The 25,150-nt window shown below is 48.2% G+C and overlaps 2 protein-coding genes across 3 annotated transcripts; both read left to right on the top strand.

The window, feature by feature from the left end:
* Window positions 1-1,883: 1,883 nt before the first annotated feature.
* ttbk2a (tau tubulin kinase 2a) lies at window positions 1,884-14,400 on the top strand. Of its 2 annotated transcripts, XM_076023162.1 has the most exons (15): window positions 1,884-2,071; window positions 2,982-3,129; window positions 4,393-4,466; window positions 4,566-4,706; window positions 4,958-5,062; window positions 5,147-5,212; window positions 5,293-5,385; window positions 5,464-5,589; window positions 5,681-5,838; window positions 5,970-6,180; window positions 6,255-6,478; window positions 7,135-7,696; window positions 8,507-8,893; window positions 9,801-10,714; window positions 11,583-14,400. In XM_076023162.1, the coding sequence occupies exons 1-15, from the start codon at window positions 2,003-2,005 to the stop codon at window positions 12,091-12,093; spliced, it is 3,789 nt and encodes a 1,262-aa protein (XP_075879277.1). In that variant the 5' UTR covers window positions 1,884-2,002; the 3' UTR covers window positions 12,094-14,400. The 2 variants fall into 2 exon arrangements, with proteins under 2 accessions (XP_075879277.1, XP_075879278.1); XM_076023163.1 differs by lacking the exon at window positions 8,507-8,893.
* A 1,691-nt stretch (window positions 14,401-16,091) lies between these two features.
* cdan1 (codanin 1) lies at window positions 16,092-24,982 on the top strand. Its single transcript, XM_076023160.1, has 28 exons — window positions 16,092-16,232; window positions 16,700-17,427; window positions 17,525-17,722; window positions 17,873-18,063; window positions 18,183-18,296; window positions 18,395-18,473; window positions 18,588-18,708; window positions 18,877-18,986; window positions 19,104-19,193; window positions 19,372-19,447; window positions 19,535-19,740; window positions 19,889-20,036; window positions 20,161-20,304; window positions 20,393-20,559; window positions 20,691-20,772; window positions 20,865-20,954; window positions 21,045-21,099; window positions 21,192-21,328; window positions 21,414-21,517; window positions 21,762-21,911; window positions 22,036-22,099; window positions 22,520-22,598; window positions 22,706-22,932; window positions 23,298-23,405; window positions 23,491-23,554; window positions 23,654-23,865; window positions 24,025-24,132; window positions 24,329-24,982. The coding sequence occupies exons 1-28, from the start codon at window positions 16,155-16,157 to the stop codon at window positions 24,449-24,451; spliced, it is 4,053 nt and encodes a 1,350-aa protein (XP_075879275.1). The 5' UTR covers window positions 16,092-16,154; the 3' UTR covers window positions 24,452-24,982.
* The last annotated feature ends 168 nt before the right edge of the window (window positions 24,983-25,150 follow it).

The following is a 25,150-nucleotide window of genomic DNA, read 5'->3' as shown; positions in this document are numbered from 1 at the left end:
TATTATTACTATTTGCACAGATGTTCAGGAATTCCTGATGATGAATCACAAAACGGCAGGAGTCCCATCTTCATCTTCATTGCTAAGCCGCTGGAACCAGATGTTTTCCGTGAAGTTCTCGCAGTGATCGAAATGACAGCACGCAAGCCGGCTGAGCACTGCTGGCACGATCATCACGAGCACGTTAGCACACTAACATTAGCATCAAGCAGCTTAGCGGCGCCACAAGCCCCGGCTGTCCAACTGACTCATAATTGATTCATTCTGAAGGACATAATCTTCATTCATTCCCTGCACGCCTCCCACAATGCTTTGCAGCCTCACACAGGCTGTTTTGTTGTCAGAAGCGCCGCACTCAGGCCTCATTCAGGCTTCATACGGTGACTTTTCGTTATAAGACAAAAGAGCAGAACAGTTTATTTCACGCTAAACCGCCGTTTTAAGCTGCCTGCTGAAAGAAATGCTGTCACTATCTACGCATCTCATCTTTTCCCCACTATGTTTTAACCCTGTTCCCGGTGCATGATGGGATTGTGATGGCTTCCCTGATTTCAGAATTGCGCCTTGAACCCAAACAGTGCTCTTTTTTTTTTTTTTTTTGCTGGTTGCATAACAGCAGTTGACTACATGCCGTGCGCAGAATGCTGAAGCTGGAGTTTTTGGGGCGGGTTTTTGGATCCAGGCTGAAGGACAGCCACCACCGCACTCTCTCCCCTGAGAAACGTTCGTCTGTGATGATGCTCAATACGGAGGCAGAGACGAGGTTTATCTCCTGGAAACTCCATCTCAACCTTGATCTGCCTGTTGTTGTCAGTGTGAAACAAGCTTGGCCTGAAGGAAAATAATTGCAACAGAGTAAGGGGGAGGGGAATGCGTGCTGGAGGTTGTGATGTTTTGCATGATTGTATCAGTCCGAGCACTGAGTATCGCTATGTTGTTGCATGTATGTATTCAATTTTTTTTTTGTGTATACATTTTCAGAAAAGAACACTTAAGTTACAGTCTTGGAGCCGCTCTTCATCTAAACACAAATGCTGAACAGATACTTATTACTTGTAGTGACTTTACCAGGCAGGAGGAATCGGGTATAGAGGATGGATAGATGGACTTTTTTGGACTAAAAAGACACAAATGTATTTTCCATTACCTACCATACTAACAGATGCCTTTAAATTTTGTTCATTGGGCCTTTGAACTGTTTCATTTGGACCACTTTTTATTTATTTTCAGCAATAATTGAGGCTTTAATTGAGGAACAAATGAAAAAAAAATCTATGAGGAGAGTCATCCAAATGTTTACTACATTTTAGCTCATAACAACCATGTGAGGACAAATGAACACACTGTATCTGTTGCGAATTTTGGAAGGTCACGCACGGTGTGTGAGAGCTCCCAGTACATGGATATGTCCATCTGGCTCAAACAGTGGATAAATAATACCACAGTGGAATGTTGTGTAATTGAAGATGCGGGACTGTTGTCTGCAAGGCTGTCGGGAACGGCTTAGCCCGGTAGGACAGCTGCAAGCAGCAGGTGTGGCAGCTGCAGCGGCGGCTGAGTTTGCAAATGATTCGACCACTTCGTCTGGGTTTTAATTCTGCTTGTCAGACCTTCCGCAGTGACTTGGCCCTGTCTGCCAGCGCCTGCGCATATTCTATTCTATTCTATTTTCTTTCGCACCGTGCGACAGTGAGTCTGTGCACAACCCTATGTCATCAGTCTCAACCTGACCATGTCTGAGTTTTGTAATTATAATTTTTAAAACTGTGTCAAAGACAAATTTCTGTTTTTTTTTAACTGAAAAATAGACAAAGTTTCTATCTATCTATCTATCTATCTATCTATCTATCTAACTATCTAACTTCTGTGTCTTTCAGACCCCACCACCACCACCCGCACCCCTCCCCTGAAATGCACGGCCCGGTCTGAAGCTGCAGCCGGGCGGGTGGGGCTGGAGGGGACGGGGAGGAAGTGAGGACAGCGTCCCGTGTCCGCAGACGGGATGAGCGGGGGAGCGGAGCAAGCCGACATCCTGAGCGTGTTCTCCCTGGTGAAGGAGCGATGGAAAGTGGTGAGTGGCGCATCACAATAAGCACCGTGTCTGTCTGTCCGTGTCTGTCTGTCCGTCCCGTCCCCTCCCGTGCCTGCCTGTCCTGAGCTCACACTGCACCACCACCACCACCACCGTCATCATCATCACCAACAGCAACAACGGGCCTTTGTTCCGGAGACACAGAGCTTCTCATGTGTCCCACCTGAGCTCCGGCCAGCCTGGGGTTGCGTCTCTCTCTGTCCAGGTGGGGGCCGCTGCAGTGCGCGGCCGAGTCTAAAAATAGCTCAGTGCGGCTATTTTGGGGGCAGAGCAGCAGAGTTCTATAGGCTGTGGCGGCAGAGATCCCCTGAGGTCCCCGCGTCTCCTGCTGCTGCTGCTGCGCCAGCACGGGCCACCGTTTGAGCTTTTTATTCTGCACTGGAGGCCCGGCTTCCACTTCCTGGCTTCTCTAAGGAAGGAGAATTACATAAGAATGCTGCAGATAATCCCTTGGGCTTGAGCTCCCTGCGTGTCTGTGTGTGTGTGTGTGTGTGTGTGTGTGTGTGTGTGTGTGTGTGTGTGTGTGTGTGTGTGTGTGTGTGTGTGTGTGCGTGCACGTGTGCGTAGGGCAGTGAAGGACTCAATCAAGACTTGACGAGGGGAAGAGACTTGCATCTTGCTCACCTTGGCGAGCATGAATACAAAAACTGAATTCATCCTGTGAACAAACAAAAAAAGAACAACTCCACACTGACACGTTTGTGTTGCATGACATAAATAACCACAGTCAATTATTAAACCCTCCCCTGAAACAAAACAGTTTTAGCTTCAACAGATTTATTCATTGAACGTCCATCCAACACCCTTGGATCATTACAGAAACCTTGAGTCCAGCGTCTGTGTGCCTGCTTTATGTTCTCTATCTCTCTCTCTCTCGCTCCCCCGCCAGGCAAAAAAGATTGGGGGTGGCGGGTTTGGCGAGATCTACGAGGCGCTGGACCTGCTGACGCGGATCAACGTGGCGCTAAAGGTGGAGTCGGCTCAGCAGCCCAAACAGGTGCTGAAGATGGAGGTGGCCGTGCTGAAGAAGCTCCAGGGTGAGCCCAAATGGATTCCGCGGCTTTGGTTACATTTCTGCCATTGATTTCCTGCCCGTAGTGGCCTATTGATTGGCCCTTGGCAGCGGATACGGTGTCACGGAAGGGAAAGAAATAGGCAAAAACATGCATTCTGTCAATAATCCAACTTGAATTGTGGGTAAAAAAAAAATTAATAAATGAGGAAAGAGTGAAATAAAATCCAGGGGTAAAGTTAAAAAAAAAGAAAAAGGCCTGGGATTGCCTGCCGCTGCACATCAGCTTATAATAATCTGGCCCCCTGACACCAGATATAGATCATCTGACTCATCTCAAAACAACATCTGGCCCTCAGAGGTTCAGCTGCGTTTGCTCCATTCTCAGAAAACCACACAGTCATTCAGCGGGAAAGAGCGCATTAATCCTTTATTTTCCCAGCCAGCGGACGACGGCGCCCTCTTTCCTGCCTTTTAACCTCCCCGCCGTCCTCCTCGTCTCTCCCCTGTGAGGGGGGTAATCAATGGGACGGGATCATGTTTGCTGCCTCACAGCTGCAGGACATGTAACACGAGACCCGGTCCCCCTTCCCTGTTAAACGTCAGCCTCTGGCCGGCAAGCAAATTACGCCTTTTAACCTTTGATTTGTTGACATTTAGTAGCATCTGATGGTCTGAGAGCATGTTGCGAACCATGTAAATGTTGGTGATTGTTCGTAGAGGTGACACGAGCCAATTAATGGATAAAAAAACTTTGGATTTAAATGTAATCTGTAAGATTTAGTATCATCTAGTGGTAAGAAATGGTATTGCAAACAATGTTAATTTCCTTTCTTTTGACATATCAGTTCATCTTTCTCCTTAAGCTGTTGACACACTATGGCCGCCTCCTCTCAACATATATATATATATATATATTTGTATACACAAATACATATATATAAAATGTGTATTCACTGTCAGCTGCAGGGCTCGGGGTGTGGTTGCAGTCAGGCTGCCACACACACACACGAACACACCTACACATACACACACACACACAGTGCTTTTTTTTGCCATGGCCCATAAATCAGCAGGGTTGTCACACAGGGGAAGGTGATGATGGCAGGAGAAGGATACGAACACTCACACACACGCACACAAACACACACACACACACACACACACACACACATGCACATATACCAGGCACTGGTGCACTCCACTGGCCACATGTTACATCAGGTGACCTCGTCCTCTCCTGTTTTCAAAGTAACCTGAAACTGTCACGTCCTCTTTCTCGCACCAGGTAAGGATCACGTGTGTCGCTTTGTGGGATGCGGCCGCAACGATCGCTTCAACTATGTGGTGATGGAACTGCAGGTTGGTGTGAATGCTGCCGGATAAAGGAATCTTGTTTTTTTTTTTAAATAGATAAAACTGTTTTTTTTTTGTGAAATTGGATCTTTTTTGCTCTCTCAGGGTCGTAACCTGGCTGACCTGAGGCGCAGTATGAGCCGGGGAACCTTCAGCATCAGCACCACCCTGCGTCTAGGCCGGCAGATCCTGGAGGCCATCGAGAGCATCCACTCTGTCGGCTTCCTGCACCGTGACATCAAGCCGGTGAGCCATAAAGCAAATATTTATTTGTCTTTATTTTGACACGGGAAATTATAAATCTTACCCTTTTCATTACAGGGATTTTAGTTTGTGGCTGTTTCCTTTGGCTCAAGGGCCAAAAAGCTGCTGCATTGATTTATAAATCTTAAAAGCGTCTAAATTGTTGGCCTTGTTAGCAGCTGCATTCAATTAAATAGAGGCTCACATAAAACAAAATGATTGCCTTTCAAACCCATCTGTCTTCCTTCTTCCAGTCCAATTTCGCAATGGGCCGTTTCCCCAGTACCTGCCGGACCTGCTACATGCTGGACTTCGGTTTGGCTCGCCAGTTCACCAACTCTTGCCAGGAGGTCCGACCTGTAAGTGCCAAGTTTATCTAGTTGGGGGGCTTTATTTCCATTTGGTTGATTTGGCCGCTGGTTGATTTACTCTTTGTTTGCCAGCCCCGCCCAGTTGCTGGCTTTAGAGGAACCGTCCGCTACGCGTCAGTCAACGCGCACAAAAATAAGGTCGGTATCCCATGAAACCTGTCGCGTGATATCTTCTCTTGTGAGAATTGCAAGATGAAACCTGAGGTGTCCCCCTGCAGGAGATGGGCCGCCACGACGACCTGTGGTCTCTCTTCTACATGCTGGTGGAGTTCCTGGTGGGCCAGCTGCCGTGGAGGAAGATCAAGGACAAGGTAAGAAGTCATTCCTCTGCAGACACTGAACGGCAGAAGGGTGGAAGGGTGTGAACTGTGTGTGTGTTCTCCTCTCAGGAACATGTTGGGAAGCTGAAGGAGACCTATGATCATCGGCTGATGCTCAAACACCTGCCGGCAGAGTTTGCCGTGTTCCTGGAGCACATCTCCAGCCTGGACTACTTCACCAAGCCCGACTACCAGGTGCCACTTCAGAACAGAAACGCCCCAAGTCTCAAGTCTTTGTCTGTTGATACCTGGTTTTTGAACCTCGGTGGACTTTGTGCTCTTCCAGCTGCTGATGTCAGTGTTTGACAACAGCATGAAAACCTACAACGTCGTGGAGAACGACCCGTACGACTGGGAGCGGACGGCGGCCGACGGCACTCTGACCATCAGCGCCGCGGCCACGACGCCTCAGCATCACACGCGCCTCACTCCGGCGCACATGGGGTGAGGAAACACACTGAAAAAACACGCTGAAAGTTAATCCAGAAATATATATTAGGGCTCTGTCCCTGTGTTTTTAAAGACGTGCATGAAATGACTTGAAATCCTTTATTTATCATTTGCTCTTTTACTAGCATGGCCAACGCCTCCCTGATCCCCGGCGACCTGCTGAGGGAGAACACAGACGAGGTTCTGCAGGACGACCAGCTCAGCGACGTGGAGAACAACCCGGCTCCGGAGCGCCTGGCTGGTTCTCCTCTCCACCTGCAACGCAACCAGGAGGCTGACGTGTGGGAGGAGCTGGATCGCAACCGCAACCGCGTCAGGATGGCGTCAGGATGGAAGGTAGGCTCCAGACAGCGTCCGTAGCACTTTCAGCATCCGCACTTTCAAATTCTAACAAGCGACTGGATCCACAGGCCGGCGCAGAGGAGGAGCAGGCCAACAATCACGGTAACCCGGGACAGCAGAGCCCCTACGCCGGGCCCAGCCTGGGCTCCCCGGTCAAACTGCACTCTGAGGCGGTGGGCTCGGATCGGGATGGCCTTCTGCTCAGGAAGCTGCGCAACATTCACAGTTTTGAGCTGGAGAGGAGGCTCGGCCTGGAGTCCAAACCTGGCCCGGAGCGCTTCGTGGAGCCCAGGTGGGTCCAAAACTGATCACAGTGGAGGGAGGGAGCTCAGTGTTGATGGTCCCACATTGTATTTTCATTTCATCTGCACTCATCACCAGAGCAGCCTTGCACTAAAAAGTCATCAAAAAAGATTAGATAAGATAAGATAAGATAAGATAAGGTAAACTTTATTAATCCTGAAGGAAATTCTCGTGCCAGATAGCTACAAAGTCACAGAGACTGTATGACATAGCAGCAATAGAGCATAGAATAAAATAATAAATGAATAAATAAAGTTATAAACAAAAAATAAGTAAGTAATAAGTATAAAATAAAAATAAGTAATAAACATAAGTGACAGAGTAACAACTGAAACTACAATTGCACATTACCAAAAGAAATATTGGCCAATGTTATTAATGTTTATTATCATTATTATAACAATAACATTATTATATGATTTTCAGAATCTACAGCTCTCCAAACTACAGCATGTTTAGCCCTCTGTTTACAGCCTCCTGCTGAAACCAGTACTTTGCTGCACCTTGCATGTGTTTGGGAAGAGACTTGGGAGAGATATCGCTGCTCTTTGTGACATCACAAAGTGACGATTGCAAAAGGATACATGAAAGGGCGTGAATTTAGGACGGCTAAAATCTTTTTGTGCTTCATCTCTGTCTGTTCAGCTCAGCCAAGCAGCAGCAGCAGCAGCAGCAGGCGACGGAGGCTGACGGCGGCGGCGCCGCCATCATCCCAGTCAGCCACATTCAGGCGCCGCCGCCACCCGGGCAGCATCCCGAGAGGGTGTGGCACTTCGACGAGGAGTTCCGATCAGGCGGCGACTCCCCCAAGCCGGCGTCCTCCGGCTCTCAGGAGCAGGGGGAGGGAGCGGCCAGCAGCGGGGGCTTCGTGGCCCTCAACCTGAGCTCTGGGCGGCAGGACTTTGACTTGAAGGAGTGGGTCATAGTGGAGCGGCCCGGCGGCTCCCCGGGGGCCAAGGCCACCAGCAGCCCCTCGGAGGAGGACGAGGAGCCGGAGGTGCTCCATCCGGGGGAGGGGTCTCCAGGGTGGGAGAAGGGCAGCCAGAGCCCCACTGGGGGCAAAGCTAAACACGAGAGCGGGGCCTCCTCCTCCAGGGGGAGCGGCCGAGTGGACAAACTGGAGCTCAGTGTGGGCCCGCCGGGGGCCCTGCCCCCCGTCACACCCACCAGCCCGGCCGAAGCCCTGGCCGAGGGGATCCTCACCCAGGTAAGAGCTCCCCGAGAGTGGAGCGCCTCGCTTTGACGTACATTGCTTGACATGATTCTGACTGTAGTCAGCGTTTTTTACACCAGTTAAAAAAGCTGCACAGAGTTCTAGCCGTTAGAACCTTGATGCTAAAATCACACGACAGTCAGATTTCCACCAGCTGCATTTCTGCTGTTGCTTTTTGTGACGCTAAGTGTTTTCTGTTTATTTTGTTTATTTTGGTTGTTTTTTATCCCGCTTCTTATTTGGCTCTGTGCGCCGGCTCCTCCATGTGTTCCTCACGGCAGCTTCTCATCCGTTCGAAGCATGCTGGGGAGTGGAGCAGCTACTGCCTTTGAAACACTTTCTGATTTTGCGGTGTCGCCCGATTCTGTTTTCTTTTTCCCCATTTGCAGATTTTTCCAGGCTTTCCTTTTATGCCTTTCTCACGCTTCTGTTTTGCTCATCTTAAATTGCATTTTTTTGCCTTTCTTTTCCTCCTTTTCGCTGTGAATTACCTCCCAACTGGCCCACTCGTATCAACGAGTTAGCAATTAGCAGTTAGTGGCTTCCTCCACCAGAGGAGGAACCGCTGCCCCGTCACTCTGTGTCCCATCGGGATCTGCTGCCTTCATGCTGATAAACCTCCAAGACCTACGTCACTCCTCCGACATTGGCCTTGAGCTTTATACCCTCGCGTCACCTCATCGGCCCGCGCTCCCGCTCGTCCGACCTCACCTCCTGCATCTCGCTCCCGCACCGATCTCACCTCCCTCCCTCCCCCTTCCTCCTCCTCCTCTCTCCTATCTCCCCCCCACCCCCGTCTCTTAGCTCCCCACCTCTCCTCCGTCCCTGCCGGAGGAGGCGGCGGCAGCCCTGGTGCGGACGTCCAGCCCCGTCCCCCTGCGCTCTCCCAGCCCCCACACCCTCTTCACCACCCTGTCGGACCCGCTCCACCAGCGCCAGCCGGCGGCCATGAGGCGCAGCCTGTCAGCTGAGCAGCACAAGCGGCAGCAGCAGGAGCAGCAGCAGCAGCAGCAGCGTTGCCCTGCCGCCTCCTCCTCCTCCTCCTCCTGCCACGGCTCCCTCCCACCGTCACCAAACCTCACCCCCGCCGCCCGCTCACCCAGTCGCAGGAAACTGCCGGCCATCCCCGCAGGCGCCGCCAACGCCAAGTTCCCCTCAGTCATACGCATCACCCGCGCCCAGCTTCAGCAGGTGATGAGCCCATCCCAACCCTAGTTGAAAAAAAAGCAAGAAAAACACAAAATCCAGCCTCCATTCTGCTTCTGCATTTTGTTTTGTCCTTTTTTTGTCCCTCTTTTGTCCCCTCACCGTTTGTTTTTTGTCTAAGTTGCTTATTTTTGCTTCGTTGTTCAGTGGCCTTGCCCTTTTTTTTTTTTTTTCCCTCCATTTGTGTCGCTTGTCAGGGCAGTTCTCTCCAGAAGCCACGCAGGGCATTGTGCAGGCCAGACAGAGCATGGGGTCAGATGTCTCCTTGTGTCTGGACATACATGTTCTTGTGATGTGAATAGGGGATGTTGTGGTGTTGTTGTGTTTTTTTTGTCTGACTGTGGCATGTGTGTCCTTTTTGGGGAATGTGGAGTCATGACGACAGGTCGCATGCTTCTCTTTTGTTTCAGATCGTCTTTGTCCTGTCTATCTTTCTCTTTCTCTCTCTCTCCCTGTATTTGTTCCTCACCCTCTCTTCGCTGAAGCCCCCTGCCAAGTGAACGTTGCCCGCAACCCCCTCCCCCCCGGTTTAGCACTCACAGCTTGACTGACACTGCCATAGCACTTTGTGTGTTTCAGTCTGATCATGGTAGCTATGGTACTGCATGCCGTTGCTAAACTAATCACCATTGTTTTTCACTCCCATGTTATACAATTCTTCTCTTGGTTTTTTCCCCACACACACACACAATCACACACACACACACACATCTGCATCGGGCTCTTGCTACAGCACTACAGCTTCAACTCCACTCGCTGTAGTCTATCAGCAACAGGCCCTTTAACAATTTTGTATTTATATTTCATTTCCTTGGTGCCCTTTGCCTTCCTCTGTAACGCCCCTCTTCTCTTTTCTCCCCCCTCTTCATCCGCCTCCCCCTTCCTCCCCCAGTTGACAGCTCAGCGGCCCTCTGGCCTCTCCTCCCAGTCAGGATCAGATAGTGCCCCACAGTGCCTCCTGCTGGAGAGGCGTGGCGACGCGGACGCCGAGGCTCAGCTGGCCCTGGAGCGCACAGCTGACGTCTTCTCCCCACAGCAGGAGCATCTTCCCGCCCACCAGGAGTCGCCCGCAGACCCCCTGGCCAATGGGAACCACCCCGCCAGAGCTCAGAGCCCCGTCGTGGCCAGCCGCGTGTCTTCGCCGCGCTCCCCGCGCTCGCCCTCCTCCCCGCGCTCCCCCCGCAGCCCCGTCTTCGCCAACGGCCGCCTGTCCCCTCCAGTTAACAGCCAGAGGGATTCCGTCAGCGGGTCCTTCCCGAAGCTCCGGGACCCCGGCGGCGGCGACCACGAACAGGCCGTCCGCGGCGAGGAGAGCGACCAGGCTCCGGACGATGAGGCCGTCACCAGCCCCGCCCCTCCCTCCCCGGCGGCCCCCCGAAAGGACCTGGCCCGCAGGCAGAGCCGCATCCCCATCCTGGAGCCCTCCAGCCTCCTGGATCTCCCTCCCCCGGGCTCGGCCAAGGAGAAGCTCCTGCAGAAGAAAGCCAGCCACCAGGGCTCGGCCCCCTCGCCCAGCGCCTCGCCGTCGCTCTCTGACAGGCGGGGTCACATCATGGCCTCCCTCGCCAAGGACCCGCTGTCCTCCGCCTCCGACCGCTCCCAGGAGGAGGACTCCCTCATGGGCTCCCGCTCCGACCGGCAGGGAGACGAAGCGCCCTCCCTCTCCTCCTCCTCCAGTCCTCTGTCCCGCAAAAGCAGGATCCCGCGTCCCGTTCATCCGGCCTCCTCCGCCGAGCAGCTGGCCGCCCACTACATGCCCCGCCCACCGCCAGGGAAACCTCCGGGCCGCTCCACCGCAGAGGGCAGGTAATGTTGCTCTGCTGGTTTATTTTTTCCATTTTTTCTCATGAACTTTATTGAAACACCTGTTATTCACAGTGACGAATCAAGACTGACACCAAATGGAAACCAGTCAAAATTTGGACAGTTTAGGGTCTAACATGTACATTTTTTACCCAGTTTACTGTAAAGCTTTACATATTTAGAGCCCCTTAGACAGAGGTGGGCAAACCTTTTGACTGGTGGGCCACAGTGGATTCTAAAATTTGACAGAGGGGCCGGAGCGGCAGCAGATGGATGGAGTGTTTTGGTGACCCACCGCTTAGGAGGAACAAATGTATCTTTAGGATAAATAGGAAACATGAATCTGCTTTAATGTCAGTTGAAAATGAACAAAATCGTGACAACAAAATATCTCTTTGATGTCCTCTTTGTTGAAGTGACTCTTTAAACACTGAAAATTAAACAAATGAAATAGCTTTTTTTTTTCTAGTACTACAGTTACTGCTCTTTGAAAGTAATTTAGAGTGATGTTTTTCTTCAGGATGCCATCATCATCGTCTCTGTGGCAGAAGACGCGAGAACGCAAGGAAACTAAAACATTAATAAGGTTTATTAATATAGTTTCAAGTTTGCTGGGCCGGATTGAAAAAACTTCACGGGCTGCATATGGCCCCCGGGCCGTAGTTTGCCTGTGCCTTCCCTAAGACCTACAGTGAACAGCATATTTAGCCCAGGATAAAAACAATGAAGCCAAACCTCCTGAAATGTGGGGCAAACACCAGAAGAAACAACTCAGAGACAAATATTGATTGCTAGAAAAATAGCAAATGGTAAAAGTGAATTTTGCCTAACGTGACCTATATGACCTTTTCACCTCTGTGTAAACACACAGGCTGAGGCGCTACCGCATCCGGGCCGGCAGCACCAGTGACTCGGACCTCCTGTCATGCCTCGCCCAGCTGATGCACGGCTCCCGAGGCTCCCCGCCGCACCACCACCGCCCGGCGGCCCAGTGCGACGGCTCCCGGACGGGCGTCTGCAGCCTGAGCAGCTCCCCCCTCCACCACCACCACCACCACTACCACCACCACCACCAACACCACCCACACCACCACCACCACCGCAGCTCCAGCCTCTCCCCGCGCAGCTCCTCCTCCCCCCAGCGCTCCGTCAGCTCCTCGCCCTCACGCCACGAGCACCGCGGCGTCGGGGGCGGGGCCTGCCTGGGCCGCAGCCGCTCGCCGCCGAGCTTCTCGGGCTCGCCGCCTCCCCGCCGCCTGCTCCCCCATCACCAGATGGAGGTGGGATGCTGCGGCCGGCAGGCGCGAACGGCGCCGCTGCACCTGTCCAGGGGGAAGGGCTGCAGCCGGGAGGGCAAGTGCTCCGGCAAGCTGAGCAGGTAGTCGCCCGGCGGGTGGGAAGACTTCACTCATCTTAATTAATGTTATCTAGACCGCAGTCAGGATAAAAAAGCCTGAGTCTTCCTGTTTAATCAGAAAGTTAAAAAACAATTGTCTCCTTGTCAGATGGAATCTTGCACTTTTTCTGAGCATCTTCCCGCCCCTCCCCTCGTTCTGTCACTCTGGCCCCAGGCTTTACTGTTGATGTGCCTCGCTCCTACAGGGACGCTGCAGTGATTTAGAAACTTGCACTTCCATCTAAAGATTTTTGCAAGAGAAGCCAATATATATATATATATTTATTTTATTTTATTCATTTTTTTTTTCCCCCCTGGATTTGAGCTGCAAAAATCCTACCCATGCAATGCATTGCAACTAGTGTCTTGTGTCGCACATGACATGTTAATAATCAGAGATTATAATGGGCTGTCCCAAAAACATTATGAAAATACAGGGTGCTGATTTTTATAAACAAATAAACCGGAATTATTCATTGATATTTATGGATCTGCAAGTGTAGGCAGACCAGTGCTCCATAAACAAGACAGGCCATGAATAAATCAATATCTTGCTCACCCATCTTCATCTGTCCAACCCACAGTGTAGTGTCTATGTATTTATCCCCAGTATTAATGCACTTGGCTTATGCTGATGGAATGTCAGCGATATGACTGGATTACACGTTGGCTTGGACTTGACTCACTCGTCTCCCCCTGGAGACTGGAGGCAGGGTAGAAACACTGACTTTATTCCGTACGTGAATGCATAAAGGCAGGATCCGTGTACAGCTTTATTTATTATTATTATGACTGGGATATTTATTTAGGAATGTTCGGGGATGCTCGCGCGGCTCTGCGTCGCTCACATTTTTAAACGTGTCGTCGGAAGGGATCGCTCCGAACTGTGAGCCTCTTGTGTACAATACAATCATGTGATGTGCGTGAGGACACACCTTTTTGTGCCTACCGTGTGCGACCTGGGGAGAATCGAAAATGTGAGTTGATAGATTGTCGTTTTTATGTTTTGTTTTGTTTCTTTTTGTTTGTTTTTCTAAGGCTGGATGGATGTTAATAAAAGATGAGTTTCCAGCCGGAACAGACTACTGATGGTGAAATGTTCAGATGCAGATGTTTGTCTCAGTTTGTGCCTTGGCACTTTGGGCAGCTCATTGATTCTCTTTTGGTTTGTTTGTAATTAAACATTGTTAAAGGGGATCCCCAATCAGACTTGTGCCAGCAGTTCTAAGACGACCCTGACTTGTAATGTTGATTCAGAAAAAGGTAGCAACTCCAAACTTCAGGACGTAGCAGCTCTGGTTTCGATATTGTCTCGTCTGTCCTGAGAGTTTCTGTGTCAGGTAAATCATAGGTAAACGTCCGACCTTAAATGACATTTTGTCATACGTTAGTAAAAACTGAGGCCATATGTACATACAGTTCTCACACCAAAATAATGTTCAGTGCATATTTGTGCAAGAATGTGTTTCGTTTTGTTGTTTTGAATGATGACACACGGTATGTTTTCGCAAAGGTTGAATGGAATTAGATCTTGAATAGAGTATTTGCTTACTTAAGGTCCTATATTATACATATATACACATATATTGTTTTCATGTTCTATTTTTATTAAGAAGCCCATTGGAGCAGCCTTGAATGATTCATTATTAGTTCTTTAACTGTCCAGAAAAAGTTTAGCTCTCCAGAAAACAGCACATTTAGCCCTCTGTTTACAGCCTCCTGCGTAAATGCTGGCTTTTAACTTACTACTGAAATGTATGCTTTGTTGGGGCTTCTCTTTGTGACACCACAAAGGGCTGATTTCCATGTGTGTTTCAGAGCACACTGAGTTCAGAGTTCAGTGGCAGGTTAGAGGAGCATATTCACAAACACAGATTCTGGCCTTTAAATATAACTGTAAAGAAATAAAATACACATTTCGAAATAAGGGACCTTTTAATATTCAGACTTAATATACCATTGAATATCTCGGTCACACCCTTCACACGCTTCTTAGCTTGTAAGATACTGTAAAATAACTCCTGAATCCTTTCTCACGCAACACTTTGCATGCACCGCCAGAAAATAAAAAACAAACTCTGAAAGCAACTGCTGGGTAGCGAGCTGCATATAATTTCCTGCTGCACAGCATCACCCAATAGATTCTACCCCAGTTTTTTATTTTTCTTATTTTTAGATCTTCCCTGATGTAGGAGCACTGTGTTCCTGACTATTTTTTACTAATAAGACTGGTTGAGGTAAACGTTAGCTGAAAGCTAAAAGGTTATTGGCTGCACATTAAAAAAAAAAACAACAACAACATCAAAAGAACAAAACAAAAAACAATCACCTTTGCCAAATATTTTGATAAGAAAAAATTTGTGGTTTTGACTTGATACCAAGCCGAGTGTGTGGAGACTGAGTGAGCTTGCCGCTGTGTAGATATCAAAGGTGCAGTGTGGCCCGTGCAGATCCTCTCGGAGCAGCTACGATGACTCATCCAATAGGCAGACAGCGTTCAGTCAGTCAGTCGCCTTAATGTCTCTTTCTCTGCCCCTCTGTGCGTAGTGAGGGATGACTGAGCCTTGTCTGTGTCGGAGATCATTCCTACTGTTAGAGCCAAGCTTCCCATGTCGTTCCACCCTTACCGCCGCTTCTACCCGAGGGCTTCGCTGCTCTAGGGGCGAGAATGCTCGGCGCCGTTCGTACTGGTGCAGAATATCGATGTTTGTGTGTCGGACAACCCTGTGCGCTGAAGCTAGGGACGCGTGATCCCTAATCATGGCCAGCAATCAGACCTCTCAGCTCTTTTTAGCACTGTATTTCAGGCTCACAGAGTCCAAGACGTTTCCAGCTCTTAGACTTCAGAACGCTATTGTGCAGACTTTTAATAAGTACTTGTAAAATACTCAGAGTAAATATTTACATGGGATAATACTTGTGAAACCATAACTTATATGCTAGCGGGCTTCTGCGAAAAGGAATAAATGACACTAAAACAGTGCTGCTGGTTTTAAAAGATAATCAGATTTCCTGTTACGTTTTTTTTTTTTTTATTGCACATGAGTGGTGTGTACAGTAGTTGTAGTACTAGCAATACCTTCTAGATGAGACTTTGCCACTTATTTTAAGTAGCCTCCTCATACAAAAGGTGTGTCATATATAGTAGCTTGCTGATAGTTGCGGATACCTAAAAGGCCAACAGAACAAACCCAGCTTTTTTTGTTTTTATGATTTCACAAGTGACACAGAAACTGACAAAAGATGATGTGCACACAGGCCACTTCTCATCATAATGTCGGATTAAACTGTTGATTGACTTAAATACTTGAGAGAAATAATTTATTGGGACTTTTGTTAATTTTTTCACATCGATTATGAGTTGTTGATATTATTGATTATTGTGTTGTAATGTATGTCACAGTATGAAATGTAACTGTACAGTTTCAATGAAAGAATGTAACAAGTGAGAGTTTTACATTGTATATAACTGTAATTATTTATGTTCATTCCATGATTTGTATCATATCAATGCCTTGTACAGTGTTTTTTCCCTTTTTGTTTTGAAATTATTTTGTATTTTATTTTTATAAGCTGGTTATGAATAAAATACTCATTCCGCATGCATAAAAAACCCTTGTAGAATTATTTGTTTTACCTTTTAGAATAATAACCCAAATTGTAAATCATACAAATGCATTTTATAACCAAATGCTCATTAAAGAAGTAAGAAAAATGTAAGATAACAATCATGCCCATATTTAATTCTTATATAAAAATATATATACATATATATATATATATGTATATATATATATATATATATATATATATATATATATATATATATTTAACCGGTATTTTATTAAAAAGAAAAAGAAAAGAAAACCTGAAATCTGTCAGAATCTTGGAGAGTAACCGGAGACACACGCAGCCTTTCAGGACGGTGCGGCGCGCCTGTGATTCCGCAACGTGATTGGCGCACGTCACGGGAACTGCGTCTGCTCACTCTCCGGCCCCGCCCCCTATCCCCTCGCTCCCTTTAGCCGCGCAGCGACTGGCCAAAAAATGGCGGCTCTTTTGGAATCGCTTTTCCTGAAGAAAACGGACATTAACACGGTCTTGGACTGGCTGAAAAACGCAGAGGTTGGTCGAAATTGGTATTTATCTGGCAAGGGCAAAATCAACCCGAGTGGGCTCTCTTTTGAAGGTGTTTTTATGAGATGACATGACTCGCAACTGATTGTAAACAAAACTTTTAGCCGGAGAGCTAGCACGCTAGCTTAGCTGGCAGCCTGCATGGGTGGACGAGCGAGCTGCTCTGTTGCCAACACATTTCAGGGAAATAATCAGCGTTAGAACAAACTTTTAGATTGATCCCTGCTTGTTGCTGCAATTTTTAAGAGAGTGGGACTGATGGTGGGCGTCAACCATAGAATTGTTAGCGAGGACAACTTGCTAATGTCTTCTTTTCTGCCCAATATTTACAGAATTGATAAGATTGTTTACTTCCGGGTCAGAAGCCTTAATGTCCACATGTTTTGTTTTATTTTCAATCTCCGTGATTGTGATATTTGTCGCACTATATTCACAAGGATTTGTCGTGTTTCTAGGAAGAAGACATTCTTACATTCAGCGAACCTGAGGTCACTGTTACCAAGCAAGAATTCGTCGCATTTCTTTTGAACTTCCTGAGAGAGCAGAGCAGCCAAGCACTGACCCACGGGCCTGCAACACCAGCCAAGACCCCCAACCGTCCCAGACCTCCGGGGCAGGCACGCAGTTTCAGTGACAAGAGAGGTTGCAGGTCGGCTGGGAGCGGAGCTAGCACACGGAGTGCCAGCCGGGTCCAGCTGTTCTCGTCCTCTGTGTCTCCCGGGAACGAGTTTGATGCCTCCGGCAATTCTGGGGCGCAGTTTCTGAGTGGGGTCAATCCCTTCGGCAGTCCCTCTTTTACTCCAGGATGGAGCCCCGCATCCAGGCCACCAGGCTCAGAGCGCCGCTCTGGCCAGAGGGCGAGTCTTGGCGACTATATGGTTTCCCCTGAAAACCTGCAGCCTAGTCCCAATTTTCAGTCGCAGAAGAGCCGCAGGAGAAGCGGCGGCAGTACTCCCGGGGGAGGTCCGGGAAGACAAGGAGGAGGCAGAGGGGGACATCATGGGGATGATACCGCACGGTGGGACAGTATGGGGAAGAGGCTGGGTAGAGGAGGAGGAGGAGGAGGAGGAGGAGGTGGATACAACAGGATGAGCGAGCAGATTTCTCCTCCGTCTGTGGGGCAGCTCAACCTAAGCAATATGGAGGACTTCCCTCCTGTTGGCTCGTCTCCCATTTTGCCAGCGTAAGTCCACAGTTTCCTCCTGAAAAGAATCTAGTCAATTCTCACTCCACTTGGTGTTGAAATAGTACATCATATTTTCTGTTTTTTTTTTCTTTAGAGCATCTAAACCCTCTAGGAGAATAAACCCGACGCCAGTCAGTGCCGAGCGGCCCCATTCCAAACCAAAGACCTGCTTCACATCCACCCCTTTTCACAAACCGTCCACGCCACCGTCTGCTGAGTCACCCGAGGGATTGGTGATGGCTCGCAGCCCGCTCAGCCTGCAGGAAGAAAGGGATCTACTGAAGAGAGAAAAGTACGGCCTCAATCCCGACCTTATCGTGGCCTTCAGCATTATCTCCACATTAGTGACTTCTGTTGTTTCCCAGCGACCTGTATGCCACATTTGCTGAATTACATCCCGCAATCCCCCCCCATTGTTCTTCATCCAATGTCTTGTTTGCAGGACAAAGTTTGCTCAGCAGGCGGGGTCACCTTTGCCAGCGCCTCTGGACCCGTGCACGCCCACCAAGTCAGGGCTCAGGACGGGATCCAAAGGTACCCCTGATGTCCAGGCTCCCTGTCCTGAACCACCTAAAGTCACCTTCTCTGTGGAACTGGATCTTCTGGCAGAACTGTACTACACCTGCATTTCTGGTAAGCAACCACAAGATGGCATCAATGAGCCAAAAACAGAAAAACTGTTTACTTGTGTGCCATTTCATAATCCTAATAGGCTTGTAACAACGTTCGTAACAAACAATAATGTCTTTCAGAAAATCTTGTCCCAAACATTTTCCTGGAGCTTTTCTTCGTGATCCAGTTACTGACTTCTCAGTCTACTCATACTTGTGAAGATCAACTGGAGAAATCATGTGCAGCAAGTTCAGGTTTGAACCAAGTTCATGTATACTTTGTGTCCCCGCCATGTTGTCACATAAATTGAAATTAAAATATTTGTTTTTCTTCCCTCTTTTTGCTTTTTCAGATACCCTAGAGAGATGTTACCTGAGACAAGTGCACAATTGTGTGTATTTTGCTGTAAAGCTTCTAGAGAGTCAGTTCCAGTGAGTTTTGTATTTTGTGCACCTATGTCCTCCAACCTTCCTTCTTGTTTAGCTTCTCTTTCTTTAACTAAACTTTCTCGATCCCTTTGTCATTTCTTTCTCTCTCATTGCCAGATTGGTGGCTTACTTGGACAAGGTTACTTTGCGTCTACTGGCAGAGAATGAAAGGGTGGCGTCTTTCTCCCCAGACCTCAGGGACCGGTTGACTAATGCGCAGGATAAAAGCACAGCCAAGGTAATGTGACTGCCTCCTACCAACATAAAGACTCATTGCTGTTTTAAATGGATGTTTTAAAATGAGTTAACAAGAGTATGCCATCAATTTTAAGAACGGCAAAAAAAAAATAATTGATGACTTAAACACCTAAATAACAATTCCCAACAATTCACTTCATTTTTCTAGCTCTCTCCTTCAGTTTCTACTTTCATCCACTCGGTCGCCTTTCAGCCGGCGACAGACAACCGTTCCAACTTCAATACTGACAAGGCATTCCACACTTTTAAAAAACAGAGGTATGCCACTATTCTATGGTATCTAACACAAGATTTAAGTCTGGAGTCTCTATTTGTGTCTAATAGCAACAAGAAGTGTTTATCATGAGTTGCACTTCTGATGGTCATTTGTCTCAGGGACATTTTTTATGAAGTGCTACGAGAATGGGAGGACTTCCACAAGCAGCCCGGATGGAGCTTTGACTCTGCTTTAGGGAGCAGGATAAGGCAAGTCAAGTCTGAAGTCACCTTCTAATCTTGACATTTAAACAACTTGTTTGTTTGTTTTAAGAAGTCTTTTTATTATTATTATTATTATTTTATTATTATTATTATTATTATTATTATTATTATTATTATTATTATTATTATTATTATATCCTCTTTTTTTTTCTTTTTTTTTTAGAGCAATGATGAGTCAGCTGACCTCTGCTGGAAACCATTCCCATTTCGCCCGTTTGTTCCTGAAGCAACTTGTTCAGGTAGTCTATGTTCTCATCTTATTAAGTCTTATTACCGTGACCGACTGTTTGTGTAGTAGCAAATTTAAACATCTGTCTTTTCCCTAGATGTGTAAAGGCCCCCGTGTAAACAGCTTCTCCGGAGACGCTCCTGATGCGGACCTGCTCGGCATTGTGGGAGCTGACAGTTTGGGGCGACTGAAGCGTCTTGAGGAGCGTCTAATTCAGCCTCATGGTGTCGTTGGGCCCTGCCCTCCTCCATCCTTCCCCGGCCACCAAGAGTTCTTCCGGGACTTCTTACAGACAGCCAGCTGGTGAGACTAAACGCCACCTCACGCAAAGGTCTTTAATTTGACACGTTTTGAAAATTGAGCATCTTGCTAGACAGAAGGTGACGGCACTCAACATGATGAGGCCCGTTATTTTCTTGTGATCCAACATTTCCAACACATTCTCCATCAGCTGCCAGCTGAACCAGCACTTGCAGGACAGCCTGTGTCAGCAGCTCCTCCAGCTGGACGAAGTTTCCATCCTGAGCCCCCCGGCTTCCATCAGAGAAGGCGAGGAGGTGGAGGAGGATGAGGAGGGAGACGGGGACATGGAGCAGCAGGTAGGCCATCCAAGTCAGATACCGAAGAGTAAGAACAACGACAATAAATACTGTCAGTGAAATGTTTTTGGTTTGGCCGCTCTATTGTTAACGGTCTCGTACGCCCCCTCCCTCTCACCTGCAGGACGAGATGCAGCGGTTCACCTCCGTGCTCCTGCTGGCGCGTCTCTTGGCCAAGTTCCTGGGATTCCTTTCCTTCCTGCCTTACCAAACCTCTGAGACACCATCCGGAGAAATCAAGGAGGCTGCGATTGCCCTGCGTAACAAGGTCTGCTTGGAGAAGAAATAAAAAATACATAGTGCTTTTGTGCAGATGTGACAGGAGTGGATCCTCACCACTCGTCTGTGTCTGTCAGAGTGTTCCAGTCCTGGACGTCTGCGGTCTGCTGAGCAAAAGCGTGAGGAAGAAGCGCACCATCCTGACCGTGCCATGGCTGGTGGAGTTCCTGTCCATGTTGGACTCTATTGGCCCTCTGTTGATCTGCTATAGGACCACATTGGGCACATTGCTTCTCCTGTACAAGTACGTCTGCGCATTTAGAAGAAGGAATCTCGCACAGGAGCAAGAGTCATTGCTAAAAAAGTGTCAAAATGCAACATAAACTTTTTTTTCTGTCCTTTGTATGTAAATTTTGAATGTTATTGCCTCTGTAGGAGAATGCTGCTTGGCAGAAGTGGAGAGATGTGCTACCTGAACAAGCTGCTGATGTTGTCTGTGCTCGGATGGCTTTTCCAGGTGAAGCAAACAACTTCTGTTTGTCTTTTTCAATCCAAAGAAATCCACATTCCTGTTGCCTGTCTCAACCCCTTTGTGATGAACTTTCGCAGATCCCTGTGATACCTGAGGACATTTTCTTCACCAGCGAGTTCACTGAGGTGGCCAAGCTGGAGGAGGGCGATGACAACTCTGCAGGGCTTGTCAGTAAAACTTTCAACCAAGTTGTTTTCTCTCCTAAAATGTATAAACTTTGGTGATTTTATATATCAGTGCTTCTTGTCACATTTCAGGACAACATACTTTTGGTGGATCAGCAGCTTCTCTACACATGCTGTCCATTCCTGGGCAAGTGTTTGCCACCTGTTATCCATCAGCGTTGAATTTGTGTCACTCTCCCATTGGTTGTTATCGGCTGACTTCTTTCGTGTCGGTCGCAGGCGAGTTCCGGAAGCTCTTGGCTGCCTTCGTGTCCGGTAGCACTTCCAAGAGCAGCGGGATCGTCCGCAAGATCACACCCACCTCCGCCGAGCCCAAAGACACGCAGGTGGCCAACAGGTCTCAGCAGAAGCTGCAGGTGAGCCTTCGAAGCGGGATGATGTGAGACGTCAAACAACCGGTATTCCGGCGTCCTAAACCACCGTTTGAATCCGTGCGTGTAGGTCGACCTCGAACAAGCCTTCTTCCACAACCAGCCGCCGTCGCTGCGCCGCACAGTGGAGTTTGTCGCCGAGAGGGTTGGCTCCAACGCCGTCAAGCATATGAAGTGAGTATCGCAGGCCTACTTTCACATCTACTCACTTGGCTTCTCACAGCCCTCTGCTGGATTATTCCTCTGAATTGAAAAAGACTTTTGGAGCAGCAGCCAGCCGGCCTGCAGCTCTGGTTGGTTACCTTCCTAAAATGCTGCTGAACTGCTGTGACTCACTCACTCACTGTTGCAACCCTATGTATTTTATACTCATTTTCAGAGCTGGACTTGAATCTTTTTTTCTTCCTCACCCTGTCAGGGCCACCTTAGTCAGTGAGCTGGTGGAGCGAGGTGAGAAGATGCTCAGAGATGGACTTCAGTCACCAAACCCAAACCCTTCCAAGCTGAACGATTCCATCTGTGCACAGCTGTGTGTCGCTGGATTGGAAGCCCCGACTAAAGCCACCAGGTACAGCTGCCAGCTCGTGTTGGCCTGCGTGCACGACCCTGTTAATTACGCCTTCCTTGTCTTCTGTTATCTCCTTCTGCTGACACTTCATCAAACCTTGTTTGACTGTTTCTCCTTTTGGTAGATATTGCTCTGAGAAGAGTCCTGAAGCAATAAGAATCCTGCTCCCTGACGAGACCTCCCAAGCTGTAAGTCAATAAAAGTGTTGTTCTGTGGTCGATGTGGCCGTTTGTGCAGACTGTCAACAGATCTCTGGAGGTTCCAAAAGCTTCACTGTGCTTTTTCATGTTATTTTCTGCCTTTAGTAAATGTCTCCCTGCTTGTCTTAGACTTTGATTTCCACACATGTAGAAACAAACGTTCCAACATGTCCTGCTTGGAAATGAACAATTATCAACTTTTACTACCTCAAGTCGTAATATGACAACTGCGGCGCAGTGTGACTGCAATTTATTCCTCTGACAAGTTTAGTCAGTGATGTGTGAAAACTTTTTTTTTTTTTTTTTACACTTTTCATCCAGAGGCAAGAATATATAAACCACATCATGTAATGACTGACAGTGCCCATGATTGCAGACGTGTTGCACATGCTCTCCATGTCTCTGCAGGTCCTGAGCACGGCTGAGAACATCACCAAACGTCTTGCAACAGAAAAGGCCTGCAGCTGGCTCTCTGCCAACGTCACAGGTCTGTAGCTCACACACAGTGTGTGCATGTTAAATGCATTCTATTTTTTGTTTGCACCAATTTTAAATACTTCATTCATTCATTCATTCATTTATTTTTACCATCAGCCCTTATCAGACGAGAGTGGAAGAGCAGGTACGACCGTGTGATGAAGGCCTTTGGAAGCCCGCTGCTTCCGAACGCACGTGACCTGCCTGAGACTGTGGTCGGGCTGGTCCCACAGGACCAGGCAACCACTCCTAAGAGGAAACAGGGAAGTGTCAGATCAGCTTCCTGTCCTCCAGACTGCACCCACGGTGCTCCGCTGCCCTCCGACATCCTCATTGAGATAAAGGTAGGTGTCCCTTTTCTGAAAACGGCCACTGCGAATACTTTTTTGGGGGGGGTGTAGGGCCAAAAAGAGCCCAATTGACACACTATTTCTGTATTACAAAAGTGCAGCTACTACTTTAAGTCTACTTCATGTTGTCACTCAGCCAGTGACTAAGACAGGATTGATGAGAAAAGTCTGCCATGCTGACAGTGATGGGTATAGAAGAGCTGTCAGCTGTGGTTGTCGATGCTGAAACAATGGAGTAAACCTGGAACTGCAGCCAAAGCTGTGTGGTTTAAATTGAACCGAGCGATTCAAGAATGACACTGCTGCTTGTGCCCTAACTGAAACAGAGTGGGGTGTGTGTCTCAACTTATAAAACGCAGGAGCTGCTGAGTGTCGCAGTGGGGCCGAGGACCGATGAGGAGCTGCCAACCGGCTATCTGATCCAGACGCTGCTGCAGAGAGCCAAATCCACACTGACCTGTAGAAAGGTGAGATGAAAACACGGAGCAGATGAGTTTCTCTGGCTCTGACAAGTCTGACTGTGTCGTTTTTTGCGCTCGTGTGTGTCTTCAGTTCTCGACTGCGGTGTCGGAACAGATGCTGCTAAACTCCACCGTCCTTCTAGCCTGCAAACTGGGTGAGAGACTCGTTTAATGCTCCGCATTTAGGCAAATTTAGTCCAGCCGGTGTTCACACTTGATTTTCTGATTATCTTATCTTATCGCGTGCGCATCAGTGTCTGCAGAGCTGCCGCTGGCGCCTCCATCAGGTCACGGCAGAGGTGACGAGGTCCTGGCGGGATCGGCTTCGGGCTCGGAGCCTCCCGTCAGAGCGCTGCTGGAGCAGCTCGTGGAGCTGTGGGGAGACGAGCGCCACGGCTCCGCCCCCCTGCACCTGCTCTTCGCCTCGCTCACCGTCACGGCGGTGCTGAAGGCCAGCGACACCGAGGTACGTCCACCCTCCCTGCTGGGCGGACTGCAGCAGCGCTATCGCGCCTCGGCACTAGCCCGATGGTTTATTCTGCAACTGGTGTAAAGAGAGGAATCACGGTTTTCGGTTCCTATGAATTAACCCATTCTGCATTCTGTCACTCTTTTGTCACCCTAGTGGAAAAACTACCTGTTCCTGGTCAGAAAACTGGTTGACAGAGGACACCTGAGTGAGGAGGAAGTCATTTCCCACTGGAAGACGTTAACCAACTTGGCCCTGCCAACGGTGAGCGTTTACTGTTGACCGTCTCAAGTATATTTGTGAAGGCTCTCGGTCTCAATCTATCGACAGGGTTGGTAAAGATGGCTAGTTTGTGGATAGATAATTTATAGTAGGAAATTCATCAACAATCAGTTTATTTGACTAAATGTTGTTTTTTCCTCCCTGGTGGTCTTGGCTCCATCCTTCTCTTCACTTCCAGGAACTGATAGAAAACTTCCAGCTCCAGTCACGGGCTATGAAGCCCTTCTCGCCTCCCGCTGACACGCTGAGCCACATGGACCTGCTGCAGGTCTCGCCGCAGACACTAGAGGGAGCCACATGACAACAGTCGCAAAGACTGCTTCATTCCTTACAATTCATGGTTTGCAATATCACATCTGTTGTTCAAGGAGAGACCCTTGAGTTTGCAGCCGCTTGTTTTTCCTCGAGTTGTGTCTGCACAGCCCCTCAAAACTCGCATAGCTGACCTCACTCACACAGTCCTTGAGGTCCCGAGGAAAATCAGTGTTAACATTTTAAATGAAGATATATGAAGTTGTTCAGACCAGAACACACGCTGGACAACTGAGTTGTTGTCACCTTTGATAACTTTTTATGAACTGAATTGTGGCCTAAAGTCTTGCCTTCAAGGTTGTTTTCCTCTGATAGAGACTCACTTTTTTGTGCAAGTTCTTTTTTTTTAACCCACCAGAAGAAATAACTGAATTTTAATGTTGCACTTTTTTTTTCTCCACGTAATGCCTTTGACTGCCACTACTAGTGAATGCATATGTGTAATTTCATGGATGCAAGACTGCGTTTGTGATTGTTTCTGTTGTTCATGTTGAACGGGCCAAGTTCCCTTGCTGCTTTTTTTTTATTTTTTTTTTTATTGTATTTTACTGTACATTCAAGATGATGATGATAATAATAGTAATAAAGATTTTTCTGTCTAAGAGTTGTATTGTGTTGTATTTGTTATTCCACACGTATAGATAAATTGTAATTTCACTAAACTGGCAAAGAAGACGCGATATAAGTG

This window comes from Nelusetta ayraudi, unplaced genomic scaffold (assembly GCF_046127955.1).
Source record: "Nelusetta ayraudi isolate G7.1 ecotype Tasmania unplaced genomic scaffold, CSIRO-AGI_Nayr_v1 ptg000015l, whole genome shotgun sequence".
Classification (NCBI taxonomy): Eukaryota; Metazoa; Chordata; class Actinopteri; order Tetraodontiformes; family Monacanthidae; genus Nelusetta; species Nelusetta ayraudi.
Note: the sequence above shows the minus strand (reverse complement) of the source record. Positions and strands in the feature narration are given on the sequence as shown.